At 33.4% G+C, this 15,403-nt stretch overlaps 1 protein-coding gene across 2 annotated transcripts in view; it reads left to right on the forward strand.

The window, feature by feature from the left end:
• Positions 1-15,403, forward strand: part of LOC112044629 (pancreatic triacylglycerol lipase) — a 44,677-nt gene that overhangs the window by 28,982 nt on the left and 292 nt on the right. Inside the window, exons 2-16 of one of the 2 annotated variants that reach the window (XM_024080566.2) lie at positions 3,658-3,821; positions 4,989-5,109; positions 6,216-6,363; positions 7,246-7,398; positions 7,742-7,831; positions 7,934-8,069; positions 8,362-8,592; positions 8,673-8,748; positions 9,146-9,282; positions 9,784-9,845; positions 9,915-9,991; positions 10,079-10,148; positions 10,724-10,848; positions 11,483-14,182; positions 14,425-14,558. In XM_024080566.2, coding sequence (XP_023936334.2) covers positions 3,674-3,821; positions 4,989-5,109; positions 6,216-6,363; positions 7,246-7,398; positions 7,742-7,831; positions 7,934-8,069; positions 8,362-8,592; positions 8,673-8,748; positions 9,146-9,282; positions 9,784-9,845; positions 9,915-9,991; positions 10,079-10,148; positions 10,724-10,848; positions 11,483-11,588 — 1,680 coding nt within the window. In that variant the 5' untranslated portion in view covers positions 3,658-3,673 and the 3' untranslated portion in view covers positions 11,589-14,182; positions 14,425-14,558. The remainder of the gene's footprint in view (positions 1-3,657; positions 3,822-4,988; positions 5,110-6,215; positions 6,364-7,245; positions 7,399-7,741; positions 7,832-7,933; positions 8,070-8,361; positions 8,593-8,672; positions 8,749-9,145; positions 9,283-9,783; positions 9,846-9,914; positions 9,992-10,078; positions 10,149-10,723; positions 10,849-11,482; positions 14,183-14,424; positions 14,559-15,403) is intronic. The other variant, XM_024080648.2, reaches the window with a different exon arrangement.

Genomic DNA, 15,403 nt, shown 5'->3' on the forward strand with positions numbered 1-15,403 from the left:
TTAGGCTGAAATTTAGAATAAAAAAAAGATTTTTTTCTGGAGTAACACATAGGCTACTTTTAATCTCGTAAAATGTACGGCTCCCGTGGGATTTATGAAAACCATAATTTCAGGCGAATAGATTCAAGGCATCCTCTAGTATGCATATATCTTAACAAATAGAAAAATAACAATATCAATACAGAATTAATTAAACATAATTATTATTCCGACATAGTTAAATATCATATTTTATCGAAAATGTTTCAATTATTGTCCTAATCTTGGGTTAAATTCGAAAACTCGTGGATGTTTAACAACAAACGGACAGACCCAACGAGGTCGATTCAATCAATCATAGGTTTAAAGACCCAAAATCGCAACAATTATGCCTGTTATGTCATACTTTCAAAGAAACTCGCAAAGCCATTACCGATTATGTAAAGGCCGTTCGAACAATTACTTGCAACATACAACAACAATTAAGCTGACTATAACTTGAAAACTTGCACGAATTATACTGAACCTTAGTGACTTGTAGACATGAGTTGTTTGGTCACGTACCGTAATATCAACCAACGATATTTTATACTAGAGATATACCTCTCATTCTGAGAGGAGACTCGAGCTCAGCAGTGGGTTGATGACGACGACCCTAGCGCATCAAAACTGAGGCGGACAAATGTGCATAATTGTCTTGATTTCATTTAGTCACATACTAAACAACGAACGTTACTAAAACAAATAATATATATTTAACAAATAATATTGTGTGTTCAGGAAGTGTAAAAACTATATATACATATAATAATGATAATAAAAACAAAGTAGTATACGTGTGCGCTCAGTGGTGTAGCTTAATTCGGATCAACTTTTGAGGTTTTGTAGACAGGTAACCTATCTATATTATAAAATATCATTGAATATAACGCTTGGTGGTAAGGTGGTGACCAGCAACGCATATCAGTTTAAACTTAAAATCTCTCAGTGAAACTTTAAAATAATATGAAAATTATAAAGGAACATATAAACAACTGTCAAAGAGGTGTTTGGTGACGTTGTAATGACAATGCACTGGTAACACTATCATAAAACAGTAATTATAATAGTATTAATATAATATAGTATTAATTTCCTGTATGAAGGGTCGAAATTGACGTCATCATTACTAGTCGTATAACGATTTAGGACCGGCTTTTTGTAATTAATGCTTGATAATTGATTTTATTTTAATAACTAGGAGACACCATGCGGTTTCAAAACATATGCGTTTTATCCCCAAGGACACTTGGTGTAGCATTCTATTGGTGAAAGAATTTCCAAAATTGGTTCAGTAGATACAGAGATTATCCTTTAAAATCTCACACTTTACCTCTTTATGATATTAGTTTAGATTAACACTTTAACATTTTAGGCTAAACTCTATAATTTAAATTTTAAAATCCAAACAGCGCAACTTTCAACAAAAATTAACATTGCAGTAGAAGGTAATGTTTTGCCTTCCAAGCGAGCTATGTGCTCGATGCTCTATAGCTTAGGTTTACTTAAATCGTAAAAGTTAATAGTGTAGACAATAATATAAGAGCTATAATTTTCCAATTATCTACTTATATTGTTCCATTACATCATAATATACTCGTAGTTACAACATCTGCACTTTGTAAGCCAGTGATGTTAATTTTTTTTAGTGTCTCAAGGTGATTTGTACCTCTTCCAATATAATGGTTACAAATTACAATCTCCTGTCCAGGTTATCTTGACATAACTAGCTTGAATTTGATAGTAAAAGTGAAAGTTCTTATATCTGGCTTAGCCTTCACTCCATCATCGCTTTCGATATTGATATAATTAATTGGCTTCACCTTATTAATTTTATCTCTTTTAGGCAGACGTCCGCGACTTTGTCAATGTGAAAACCTTTTTAGAACTTTAAAGGGAAACAATTCCAACATACATTATTTTCCCACAACTGTTGTCACCGCATTCAACGAAAGCTCTTAAAGGAACCATTTATTCCGATTTCCGATATTTTTTACTGTAGCCTTTTTCGATAAATTGGACTATCTAACACAAAAAAATTATAAAATTCGAACCAGTAGTTTATTAATAAAACTCTTCAGCTTTATAATAAGAATACTTGTAAATCATTTTTATTAGATAATGATGATAATGTTAGGTGTACCTAATTGCTTCTTCTGTCCTAAGATTCAGAGTATAATTGCCTATCACAAAGGTTTTTTCGACTACCAGCCTCTAAAAATGCATTCCTCGGAAAGCACGAACTTACTTGAAAATACGTCTATCCAAAGCTATCAAGGTGATAATTTTTAATTATGTTATTTTATATATTGTTATAACCTAATCGTTATAAGTAACGTCAACCGTAACATATAGAAAGTCTTCGTTTTACTAATCTTATGTATGAGCAAATAAACTTAACGCCTCTAATATCACATCATAAATGCAGTGTCAGTCATAGTTAAGGCGCAACAATGTTTTCATTAGAAATTATAAATGTGAAGAATTCATAAATTGTTTATTAATTAGGTAATTGTTGATAAATATTTAATAAGTATTATTTTCAGTTAATAAGTTAAAATATTCATTGTTTTAGTTTAGTAGACGATTTTAAGCTCTTTCACAATCAAGGGCAATTTCATTTTAATTATTTATTTCCCTGTGTCTATATTATAGTGTTGTATGTACAAGTACATATTATGCATTCAATCAGAATTTTATTCAGTAATTTTTTAGAATGCCCATTTACGTTTTCTCTTATCATTTGTTATCACACGGAAATCGTAAAGCCTTCTCAGATAATCAGTTTCGATATATTTTCGCAGTTTCTCCTTAAATGTTGCATAAGGAACTCAACATGCAATATGTTCCGCGAGCAATGCCGATTACGTGGCATTATCGCGAAAATTTCAGGAAATTAATTGCAACTCATCTTCTTATACCTATATATAAAAATGAATTTTTGCTCGTTGTTCTCGTTAATACTCAAAGTTTGAGTAACTTTTTTGATTTGCTTTCTCCAAAACTTAGTTTTAAGAAAGAACAACAATTTTGTTGATATTATTACCAAGGTACTTTATACCTGGTTATCGTGAGTCGATATGAAACTAAATTCGGTTTGATATTTGTAAATAATAAATGTGAAATGTGTGGTTGTTCAATAGGAAAAACCGTGATAGCCCAATGGATAATCTGTCTTCGATTCCAGAGGGTGTGGGTTTGAATTCTGTCCGGGGCATGCACTTCCAACTTTTCAGTTGTGTGCATTTTAAGAAATTAAATATCACGTGTCTCAAACGGCGAAGGAAAAACATCGTGAGGAAACCTGCATACCAAAGATTTTTTTTTAATTCTTTAGTTAAGCGGAGGCCCTTTTGGGATCACATCACATTTTTTAATCTAAGCTGCATGATTTTAGATGTATTTTTCAAATGTAAGAAATTCGCCGGTCTTCTTTTTAAACAATAAATTCCTCTTAATGTAGCCTATTTAGATTCTGTGCTAGATTGGAAAATGAATCTAATTTTTTTTAGAGCTAACAATGAATGGCTGATTTGTTTTAAGTACATGAAATAAAACCTTTTTAAACATGTTTCACCATTAATGTATCAATTATTCGATTTTTAAAATATATAATGTCTATCCCTTGATCTTTTACAGGTACGGTGGAAATATTATGCTACGGCTTCACCTGACGAATAGACATCTCCGGGTAATGCCCTGGTGTATCTTACTGGGCCTGCAGCCAGCTTTCGCAGGAATTCTAGACCCGTTTAATTGGGCACGCTCTGACCGTATCGAGGTCAACATACCCTGGTTACCATGTAAGTAGCAATGTCCACAATTAAGTATAATGAGACACACCTTATTTGACTTAAATTGACATGGAATTTTAACAATCTTTACATTAAAATGTGACTACATTTTCATCAAGATTCTGCATGAGAGGGCAAAGTCTCGTTGATTTAATCAAGATTTATTTTTGCTTGACAAAATTAACCTCACTCACTAAAGTTAATATTACATTTGGAATGATCATTATATAAATCTACAAAGAAGAAATATTATATAGAGTCTTAGTTTCGCACAAAATTTCTTAACAGACTTTCTAAAAAGTAGGTAAAAATTTATTATGGCATATCTGATTTATACTCAGGTATCCATAGAAAAAAAGCTGAAGGGCGTCCGATCCGTAGAAAAAAAAACAGCTAGTAGGCTAGGTTAGTAACAACTTGTAATAACCTCGTTACTGATACAAGTTGGGAGGAGGGTAGTTTATCAAAAGTTGTTACTAACCAGATGTTTTTTTTACTGTTGCTTAATTAATAGTTATACAACTTAACAGCCACAATGTGCTACAAATTGCGTGTTACATTATCTCGTCCCGACGCTCAGAACTTTTCATTTCCTGGTCAGTTAGCTACCAGAATCAAAAATTTTCGCAATTAAAAAAGTTGAAATGAAATTAAATTAAATTAAATGAAAATATACTTTATTGTACACCGCAAAGAAACATACAATACAGAAAAATAATGGACAAAAAGAAAATGCACAATAGGCGGCCTTATCGCTAAAAAGCGATCTCTTCCAGGCAGGTTGATCGTCTCATCGAGATGAAGCTACTCATGAAAAATTAACTTGATAGTAATCAGTTGTAAAAAATGTTCTACGGATCTGGAGAATGGAAAATAATAATTTATACATTTTATTATTTTTTACCATTATATATTTTTTTAATAATATTAATAGCGTAATTAATCAAGAACTTATTCAAGGTCCTAATACATAATTTTTAAATTAAGTTTTCTATGAAATCCTTAATTTTATGATTTACTTCGGACCGATGTACTATACGAAACTATACGAAACTATACGAATGTACTAAACTAATGCCATGTACTATACGAAATTAATATTGTTTATATTACATTTTATACGAGTCTACCACTACCCATAGATGAATTTTATCAGAGTATATGTTTCTATTTCAGTTGAAAATGAAACAAGGTGCTACGACGAGCTGGGCTGTTTGAATATAACAAGAAGTTGGTACCATCTCATTCACCGGCCGTTCAATGTGTTCCCTTTACCCAGAGTCGTCATCAACACCAGGTAACTATCAATCATTTATCACTGGGAGGCTTCGGCCGTGGCTACTTACCACCCTACCGACAAAGACGTACCGCCAAACGATTTAGCGTTCCGGTACGATGTCGTGTAGAACCCGAAAGGGGTGTGGATTTTCATCCTCCTCCTAAATAAGTTAGCCCGCTTCCATCTTAGATTGCAACATCACTTACCATCAGGTGAGATTGTAGTCAATGGCTAACTTGTAAAGAAGGTCCACTACATCGCAAAACTTCCCACCTTTCAAGAGAGGGATATGGAACTTAGACCCACCACACTGCTCCAGGGCGGGTTGGCGAGTAGGCAGGCTAGCTATCAATACATATACATACTTATAAATAAAATTGAAGTCGAGAGCCGTGATAGCCCAATGAATATGACCTCTGCCTCAGGTTCAAATCGGGTCCGGAGCGTGCATCTCTAATTTTTCATTTTAAAAAATTAAATATCACGTGTCTCAAACGATGAAGGAAAACAACGTGAGGAAACCTGCATACCAGAGAATTTTCTTATTTCTCTGCGTGTGTGAAGTCTGCCAATCCACATTGGGCCCGCATAGTGGACTATTAGCCTAACCATGTTGAGAGGAGACTCGTGCTCAACAGTGAGCTGAATATGGATTGTTAATAATGATACCGGTATCTAAGTAAATTGCATCGCCATGATAAAATAAGAATGAGATCTTTTAACAAATAAATTCATTCATTACATCCAAACATTATTAATAATTATATCATACCTCCTCATAATATTTTACTAAAAACTTTTTCTCCGCATTGGGCCAGCTTGGTGGACTATTGACCTTACTCCTCGCATTCTGAAAGGAGACTCGAGCTCAGCTGTAAGCCGACTATGGCTTGATATCGATCTGCCTATTTATCTAGACTAATCTCTGGAACGGCCAAAAACTGATTTAAATGGGACTTTCACTGGGGGATAGAGGAGATTATTGATTTCCGTATTGAGTACTTTTTTATTCCCAAAACTCCATTGTTTCTGTGGGATTTGTATAAAACATGCGGACGTAGTCGCGGACGTAGTCGCGGACGTCCGCTAGTAAGTAAATAAAAAAAATATTTTCTTTTTTACAGATTCATCTTATACTCCAAGAAGAACCCAACTGATGGGCAAATATTGAACGTTAACGTCAACAAAACCATCGCAAAATCGAACTTCAGTCCTACTAGACTGACGAAATTAATTATTCACGGATTCATCGACACACCGCTGTCTAATTGGGTAAATATTTTATGTGTAACATTTACCGTTTATACACGCTTACATGGAAATCTTTCTCTAAATCCAAAGGTTGTATTTTGCATAACACCTAAACCGCTATGAAAGATAAGCTTGCGTGTCGCAAAACATAATTGAGCTGTTATTTTTTTTATTATTTTCGTGGCATTTATTTGTACGTTTTTTTATTGGCCAATTACACTGCATACATAATGAAAAATATTAGTATTTCGTCATATTTTTTATTCTATGTATACAACACTTCCGTCTTTTATTTTTTTGCATGCATAACTAAAATATAAATACAATATAACATAACTAAAATATATATAAGTTAGCTATTGTTAATTTGTTACATTAATCTAACATTTTTACCCGACTGTAAGAAGGGTTATGATTTTCGCGCGTATCTTGTATGTATGTACCTATATAATTATATACGTTAGTATGTATGTAATATTCTTTATTACCTCATATCGTCCAAACCGCTGAACGAATTTACGTAATTAATATATCGTTAGATTCGTCTTAATAACCCAAGTGTTCTTAGATTGGTGAAGTTAAAAACCGTGGGCGAAAAAAAAGGTGAAAAAAAATATTTTCGTGATCGTGATATGGGTATCAAATTCAAGGGCTCATTATGAGGATTTCAAAATGGTATATTATGGCCAAATTAAAAAACCTACAATTATAAAAACGTTATTTATTAATCGCTATACAAAACAAAATACGCTAGGCAGTCGGGTATTTTTATTTTTTAGTTATTGACTTCTTAAAATTATAAAAACCGTAAGCTCAGGTGTACATGGAGTCATAAGCCAGTGAAAAAGGAGCTTTTTTAAGTTATTAAATTAATAACATACTTTTATTTTTTGAATTCTACAGGTTAGTGAAATGAAAGATGAGCTGGTGAAAGCTGGCGACTTCAATGTGGTCGTCGTAGACTGGGCCGGCGGAAGCTTGCCTCTTTACACACAGGCCACCGCCAATACAAGGCTAGTGGGACTAGAAGTGGCGCACTTTATAAATACACTACAGGTATGAACACACACATAATATGTGCAATTACTGTTATAGTGATCTCTATTTACCTACATTCCACAATTATTTTTTATTATCAGAGTATTTGAGTGATCTAGACCAGCTCAATTTTATCAGCAATAGTACAAAATTATAGTATAGATATATTTATATTTAATTTACCAAGTAAAGCCATTTCGCAAAGATTTTATGGCTTGGATTGAACTTAATGCTTACAGCCCCTTCAAACTGTTGTTTTTCCGGCGTAGGCATCCTCCATCGTACATACCCCAGCCTCTGTAGCCTGTACTATATTTGAGTAACTGTTTATTTTTTAATTTAACTTTACGATTTATTTCAGAAAGATCATGGGTTGAACCCACTCGACGTTCATATCATTGGTCATTCCCTAGGCGCTCACACTGCAGGCTACGCCGGTGAACGAATAAAGGTTAGTTGTAAGAAAACTGAACATTACTTTGATCTGATTAAAGATATTTATTTCTAATTTTCAATCTTCATATTGTCTTTGATTTAGCTGTTATCATTTTAGGATTTGGGCAGAATTACCGGGCTCGACCCCGCTGAACCATACTTCCAAGGAATGCCCACCCATGTGAGGTTAGATCCTTCAGACGCCCAGCTGGTTGATGTCATACATACCGACGGGAAAAGCATTTTCCTTTTAGGTAAACGCCAGGAATAAAATCCGTAAACTCTTCTATGTTCTCTATGCTTTTTAATCGACTCATATTTAGATCACACATTAACAATACCTTCAAAATATGTTTTGAAAATTGTTTGGCTTATTGCTGTACTTTATTAATATACTAATAATTTCTATGTATGTATTATATGTAAATAAAAACGCTGATGCCGCTGTGTCATACATTACTGTATATATTTAAAATATTTACTTATTGTATCCATTTATTGCTGTTATACTAATTTACCGACGTGTTTATTCCACGCGTGCGACAGATTTTGTATTTATGGCAGGATACGGGATGTCACAACCCGTGGGTCACTTGGACTTTTACCCGAACAATGGCAAAGAGCAACCGGGCTGCGACTTGACAGAAGGTCCACTAATCCCTCTGACGTTGGTCAAACAAGGCCTAGAAGAAGCTTCCAGAGTTCTCGTAGCGTGCAATCACGTCAGAGCTATCAAACTGTTTACAGAGTCTATCAACGGAAAATGTCCTTATATAGGTAAGGAGATAAACATATATCGTAATGGCAGCATGTTCTTTTCTTACTGCTGAAGTTTATCTAATCTTTATACATTTCAGGCCACCAATGTCCGTCGTACCAACATTTCGTATCAGGAAAATGTTTCCACTGCGGCCATGGGTGCGCCATAATGGGGTAAGTTACGTCCCTATTTTCGGTTTACTAATTTTCGTAAAAAAGAACATTCCAGTATATACTGAAACTCAAACACTTGATTGCTACAATATGTTAGAACTAAAATTCTACGTCGTCGTCGTCGATATGTACAAAGATGCATTGATGTCAGTTATTCTCGCTAAAATTCAAAATCTATATTTCTTTTTACTAATTACTAGTAAGGATATGTAACTCAAAAATAAATTTACTTACATTTCTTTTCCACACATATATTTTGTACCCCCAAATAAATATAATTCATTATATATGAATTATATTAAGTAGAAAAAAGAAATATAGATTTTGAATTTTAGCGAGAATAACTGACATCAATGCATCTTTGTAATCACCATGAATATGTATGTATGTTTTATAGATTCCACGCGGATAGTTCGCCTGGATTAATAACAAACAAGAACAATCAGTCGGAGAATGAGGTTTACCCTTCTGAAGAACAAGACACGATCGGTGCTAAGTATTTCCTTAATACGGGAAAGGAACTTCCATTCTGCCGTAAGTAAAGGCAAAACTGCATTTGTCTGTTTACTATAAGGTTATGTTTATTTTAGCAACATTGGTATGCTCCTTTCTAGCCTTATTCTGTAGGTAGGTTATATTATAAAGAGGAAATATTTGATTGTTTGTTTGCAATAAAAATGCTCTGAAACTACGGTACCGATTTGAAAAATTCTTTCAGCATACATTATCACCATACTCGCAAGGGAACGGGAACTACGCAGGTGAAACCGACGGGGCGTCTGCTAGTAAATTGGTAAAGCTGAAAAAAATATTTGCAAGAAAATGTTTGTTGAAGTGGTTGAAGGCTTTTAGGCCTTACCATCAGGCGGGATTGTAGTCAAGGGCTAACTTGAAAAAAAAAAAAAAGCCAGCAATAAAGCCAATACAGTTAGTTATACATGAAAAAATCGTACATTTATATAATTTACAATAGTTAAAGTCTTTACAATTTCTTTTACAATATAATCCCTCATCTAATGAATTAATAATTTTCAGAACGCCATTACAAAATTGTCGTTCACTTGGCAAATCCAAAGGGCGCCGAGTCTTGGGTGCAGGTATGAAATATTTGTTGAGAATCTATTATACAGTCTCAGCTAAGAATTAACTAATATCATTGTTATCAGGGTTTCCTAAAAGTCACTTTGCTATCGGATCGAGGAGTTATCAGAGGAATGGATCTCACTCCAAATAATTATGTTAAGTATGTATTAATTACAAAATAGATTTGTAGTTTATGTAAAGTATCTAATGTAGATATCTATAAAATATTGTTGGCGATTTGTTGCAGATTAGAGCACGGGACTTCATATACAATAGTTGTGACACATCCTATGGATTTAGGCGGTAAAGTTAGAAAAGTAAGTGGAAAAAAAATTGTCTACCCGGTGTATAGTTAAAAAAATGATGGAGATTTTATATTATATCCTAATACAACCATAAAATGTTATATCAAAAACCTTAATAACGAATTGATCGACATAATGGATTCAATGTTTCGGACAATATACGACTACCTACTATCAATGATAACTTTATACTATAGTATAAAGTATCATTGCTTGCTATATCTACTAAAATACAAACTTAGAGAAGTACGTTCAACAATGTCTGCTAAAATCATAACCATATCTTTTGGATTCGCCCTAGTTAAGTAAAAAATAACGATAAAGTCAAAGTTCATTTATTTCATTTGAGCTTAGTTTACAAGCACTTTCGAAATGTCAGGTAACAATAATAATAACACTTAAAATTAAAGTTACCAGGGTTCCACAACGCCTTGCTCCCAGAAGAGCTCACTACAAACCTTCGACTATAGTCAAAGCTACAAACTCAGATAGCGACAAATAGATACCTACTTACCATATAATTATAAAAACAATGCAAAATTAGAGTAAGCTTTAAGTAATATGATCTATTTCTACTGTCTTTGCAGGTAGAGCTATCGTGGGAGTACGATATGAATGTACTGGAGCCACGATCCCTTTGCATTTTATGGTGTAACGACCGCCTTTATGTGAAGTCGGTGCTCGTTGATCAAATGGAGCTGCCGAGTAGAGGGTAACGTTTATTATTTAATTCAGGAGCCGATTCCATCATCATAGTCATAATCTGTCAATGGTGTTAACTGCTGAACATAATCCTTCATTAATCCAAATATCACAGCCGTAAGCTGCCTGCGCTTAATGCCGAGCTGTACCTAATGTAATGGATCAATATTTGTCATTTGGCCTCTGAGATTTGTAACCTAATCATCAATATCAGCGTATTTTAACGGTTACGCCTTCCTTCTTAAAGGAAAGGGGATAAGTAAGGAGTATAGACCAAACACGCTGCTGAATTGCAGGGTGTTTGGCCTATACTCTAAAAAAAAATATTTTTTTTAAGATCATTTATAGATGATATTGATTATGATAGGGGCCGACGGATGAATCAAAAACCAGACTCAACATTGGGAGGTCGTGATTCGATACGCGGCCCCGTCATTAGACTATTGTCATTTCTATCTCCTAACACAGTCTTGCCCGACACCAACGGGAACGAACATTTAGGAAATTCTAGGCATGAATGATTATTTTTGGGTATATACTTGTACTTCATGCTACGACACAATTGCAAAAAAATGTTGTAATGTATAGCTTTACTCGAATCCTCGGCATAAACATGTATGTATAATATACGTTTTTCTGTACAGAAAGCGAAATGTTGACTTCAGCAGCAAATTATGTACACCGAAGAGGGAATATGCTGAGATCCCCAATCGCGGCTCGGCGAGTTTCTATGAAAACTGCGGCAGGTAGCGGTGCCATAAAATTAGAACTAGGTAATTGAATCAAACCCTGTTTGTAAGACTTAGAAGAAGCATTTGAATGAACGGCCCGGACGACTAATACCAACTGTGAATGTAAAAGTCAAAAAACAGGCGTTGTCTAGGACAAATGCAAAGGGCGATTGTCATTAAAATGCTAATAAATAATCTTACGTATTACTGCTTAGTCTGGGCCATCTTTTGTTGTAAGAAGAAATATTTGCAGACTACCCTCTCAACAAAGCAGTACAAGGAAACACAAAATGTTTCTTCGTAAAATAAGAAAACTTTTGTCAGTATGTTAGCAAATATTGCGAACATAGTGTGCATGATCTGTATGATATGAACTAACGGGAAGAATGAAATGATTGACAAATAATAGATTAGGTACAGAGTGGACTTAACGAGACAATTTTTTTTATAAAATGGTAAAATGATCGTGTAAATATAGATGATCATTGAAATAGGTATTTCAAGAACGCTAATCAGTGTTGATTAATTATATTTATTGTTATTCATGAAAATACAAACTATTTTAAAATGAAAAAATGATTTTGATAAATGTTAAAATTTATAACATATCGTAGTATAATATTTAACCATACAATATAGATAAATATCTACTTAATATCCTCCATAACCATTATTTACCAATATTAAAGCTTAAAGTGTATTGTAACATAAATAAATAATATCTATATCTCGTAACTCATAACTTCAAAATTTATATGTTCATTAAAATTGCTCAATACGTCATATTTTAAATCTGGAGTATTAGGTATGCTAATATTTTAATAACCTGAGTAGGTTCCATTATTGTTATATACTACTCGTATATGATTTAGAGACTCGATTAGTTGTTTGACTACAAACTTTGTTAATGTATAGATACCTTAGTATAGATTACCCTAAATTATTTGTATATAATTTATGTAAATTCGTTTTTTTTAAGTTATAGGGTATTTACAATAAATCACGAAAGGTACCTAGTTGTTGACTTGTGCCTGTACTTTCTGTACCTAGGGCTGCTAGGCCTCACTAGCCTGATATTTAAATAGAATGACCCGGACACTATTTATCAATTATTATTATTTGTCTTAGTTTTAACACATTTCATTATGACAAATAAACAAATCAAATCCGGACGGGTCAAGCTAAGCCATACTCGATGTGCACCAATTACCAACCAACAAACAAATTAAAAATGAGGGTACAAATCGCTAGTCATTTCACACCTATAATTATAACTAACTTGTTCTTAAATTTAAAAAAAATAAATTCGATTAATTGGTTTATATCAATTTAGATAAATATGTATAGTTAATATATTTTCAATTATATTTTTTAAAAAACCCATACCTACCTACATAGGTACATAATTTAAAATAAATAAATTATAAAATGACATGCGTTTTTACCTTGATTTTTAATTTGTCTGTTGGTAAACAGTGAACATCGAGTATGGTTTTAACATTGCTAGATAATGTCTTAAAAAGCATAATTATTATATTCCACTTTTTAAGCTCAAAATTCATCTATCGCCTCGGACACGTACCGCCTTACCGTATCACCTCGCCATCGAACCGTCCGCTCGCTTACGTCATTTCATATGTTCAAGAGCTGGTGGGTATTTTTGAGTAGTTTTTTGAATCGAGTTAAAAAGTCAGGTCAAGTTATCCTATACCTATCCAATGTTACCCTAACATACCCGGCATGGGACTAATAGGAATTTATATAATGTAGTCCGGAGGCGAGGCAATTCCGTTACGTGTCCGAGGCGTTATAGTGAGATTTAAGCCTAATATGACGCTTGACAACCCTAATTGTTATATTGTATGTTATGAGCATATTTTATAATACCTGTGTACCTACAGCAGAAGCAATTATGTTACTGCAACGAATTTTTAATACTTTTTGTACATACTATATATTTAATTACATTTGTATAGGTATATTGAAGTACTTCCTTGCTTCCTATACATATTTTTTTTACGTTCGGTTGCAGAGGTATTTACAAAATATACATATTTTATATACAGAATACGTACTTGTAACATATCCACAAGGTGAAGAAATGTTTCGAAAATAAAGTTATTTAAATCAGCCATGCATTATTTATTCATCAACCTATTAAATACACATTATATTAGGTATAATACAACAAAACACTTGTGTCTTTTGTGTACCTTTTTACGATTTATTAGAACGTGACTGTTTTTAATAAAAAAGTGTCAGCTAGTCTATTTAAAACTAATAGTACTGATTTCTGAACGTAGTGTCGGAACTTCAAACTTGACATCACAGTGACACTGACAGTGACAGATGTGTATTTTGTGTTGTGTTGAAATAATGAAAGACTTTTCTATTTTTTTGAAAAATAAGTGAACTAATAAAGGAATAGGGAAATAGAATAATTGTTTCAATGATTTTAATGAAATGTTAAACGAAATTTAAGTAAATAAAATTATATCTTAGCGTCAAAATATCAAAAATGTCGTCAACTACTTCGAAGTTAGTTTTAGGGCTCTCTTGTGCTATAACAATGGGTATAGTAAGCTATGTTCACATTAAACAACAGACTGATAGGTATTTATATTATAACCTACTTATTATATACTATTTCATTAATACATATATTTTTATTTACTACAGAGAATCTGGAGTATTGAACTACTTAGTTGAATTTTATAGGAATCAATGATATCAATTCATTCACGAAGTTTTTTGTTTAATTTGAAATACACAGCCTTCTTGATTAATTAGAAAAGACCAGGAATATTAGTCACTAGAAAAGTCTTACGGCTTCACCTGCATGCTTTCCGTTTCAGTTCCCATGTGGATATGGGGATACAATATAGCCTATGACACACATATACTTGTAATATTGATTGCAATTTGCAATTGATTCAATAGATCCAAAAATTACACCTACAACCTCACAAACTTTACCTCTTCATAATAAGTAAATATTCTTTTTTTACTTACAAAATCATATAAAAAATTTCAATTAAGACTTCACAACTCTTTTCTAAGCATGAATTGGAACCTATAAAAAGAATCTTCATTACCCAGCAGTCATTTAATAATATCTACACAGGCTTAGGACTTGACCCTGGTTAGTTTTCACCAGCCCAGCCAGCAAACAACAATGTTTACAAAATAACTGTGAGCTCAGCCCATGGTTGCTTTGTAAAGCATAAATTCATCACTTAGCTTTGGCAAGCCTAACCTTTCCCAATGTCTTATTTTCCTATAATTTTGAGACCAATTTTAAATAAGACTGATGTGCTTGGAAGTCCATCCATCGGCTGATAATGATGATGAATGATGACATGTTAGCCCTTGACTACAATCACACCTAATAAGTAAGTTAAACAGTAAGTGATGATGCAATCTTTGATGAAAGCAGGCTAACTTATTAAGAGGATGAAAATCCACACCCTTTGGGTTCCTAGCGGTACATCCTAGGATGGTAACTAGCCACAGCTGAAGCGTCACACTAGCCAGACCTGGACCAATCAAGAAAATCTCAGTCGGTTCAGCCGGGAATTGCACCCAGGGCCTCAGTCTTGCAAATCCACCACCATGCCACAACTGCTCAATGAAGGCTGTCAGATTTTACTAAGATTCCACTATCCATCCATCTAACACCAGGCAGTATCTCATAAACTGTGATAGAAATATTAAAATTTCACTGTTGATTTATTTCTGTTGCAGCTATAACTAAAAACAAGCTGTTGCAGCTAAAAAACAGAATAAAATAAACACTTAAGGGGTCGACTGTAATTCTTCTGTAATTTTTAAAGA

This window comes from Bicyclus anynana, chromosome 7 (genome assembly GCF_947172395.1).
Source record: "Bicyclus anynana chromosome 7, ilBicAnyn1.1, whole genome shotgun sequence".
In the NCBI taxonomy this organism is placed as follows: Eukaryota; Metazoa; Arthropoda; class Insecta; order Lepidoptera; family Nymphalidae; genus Bicyclus; species Bicyclus anynana.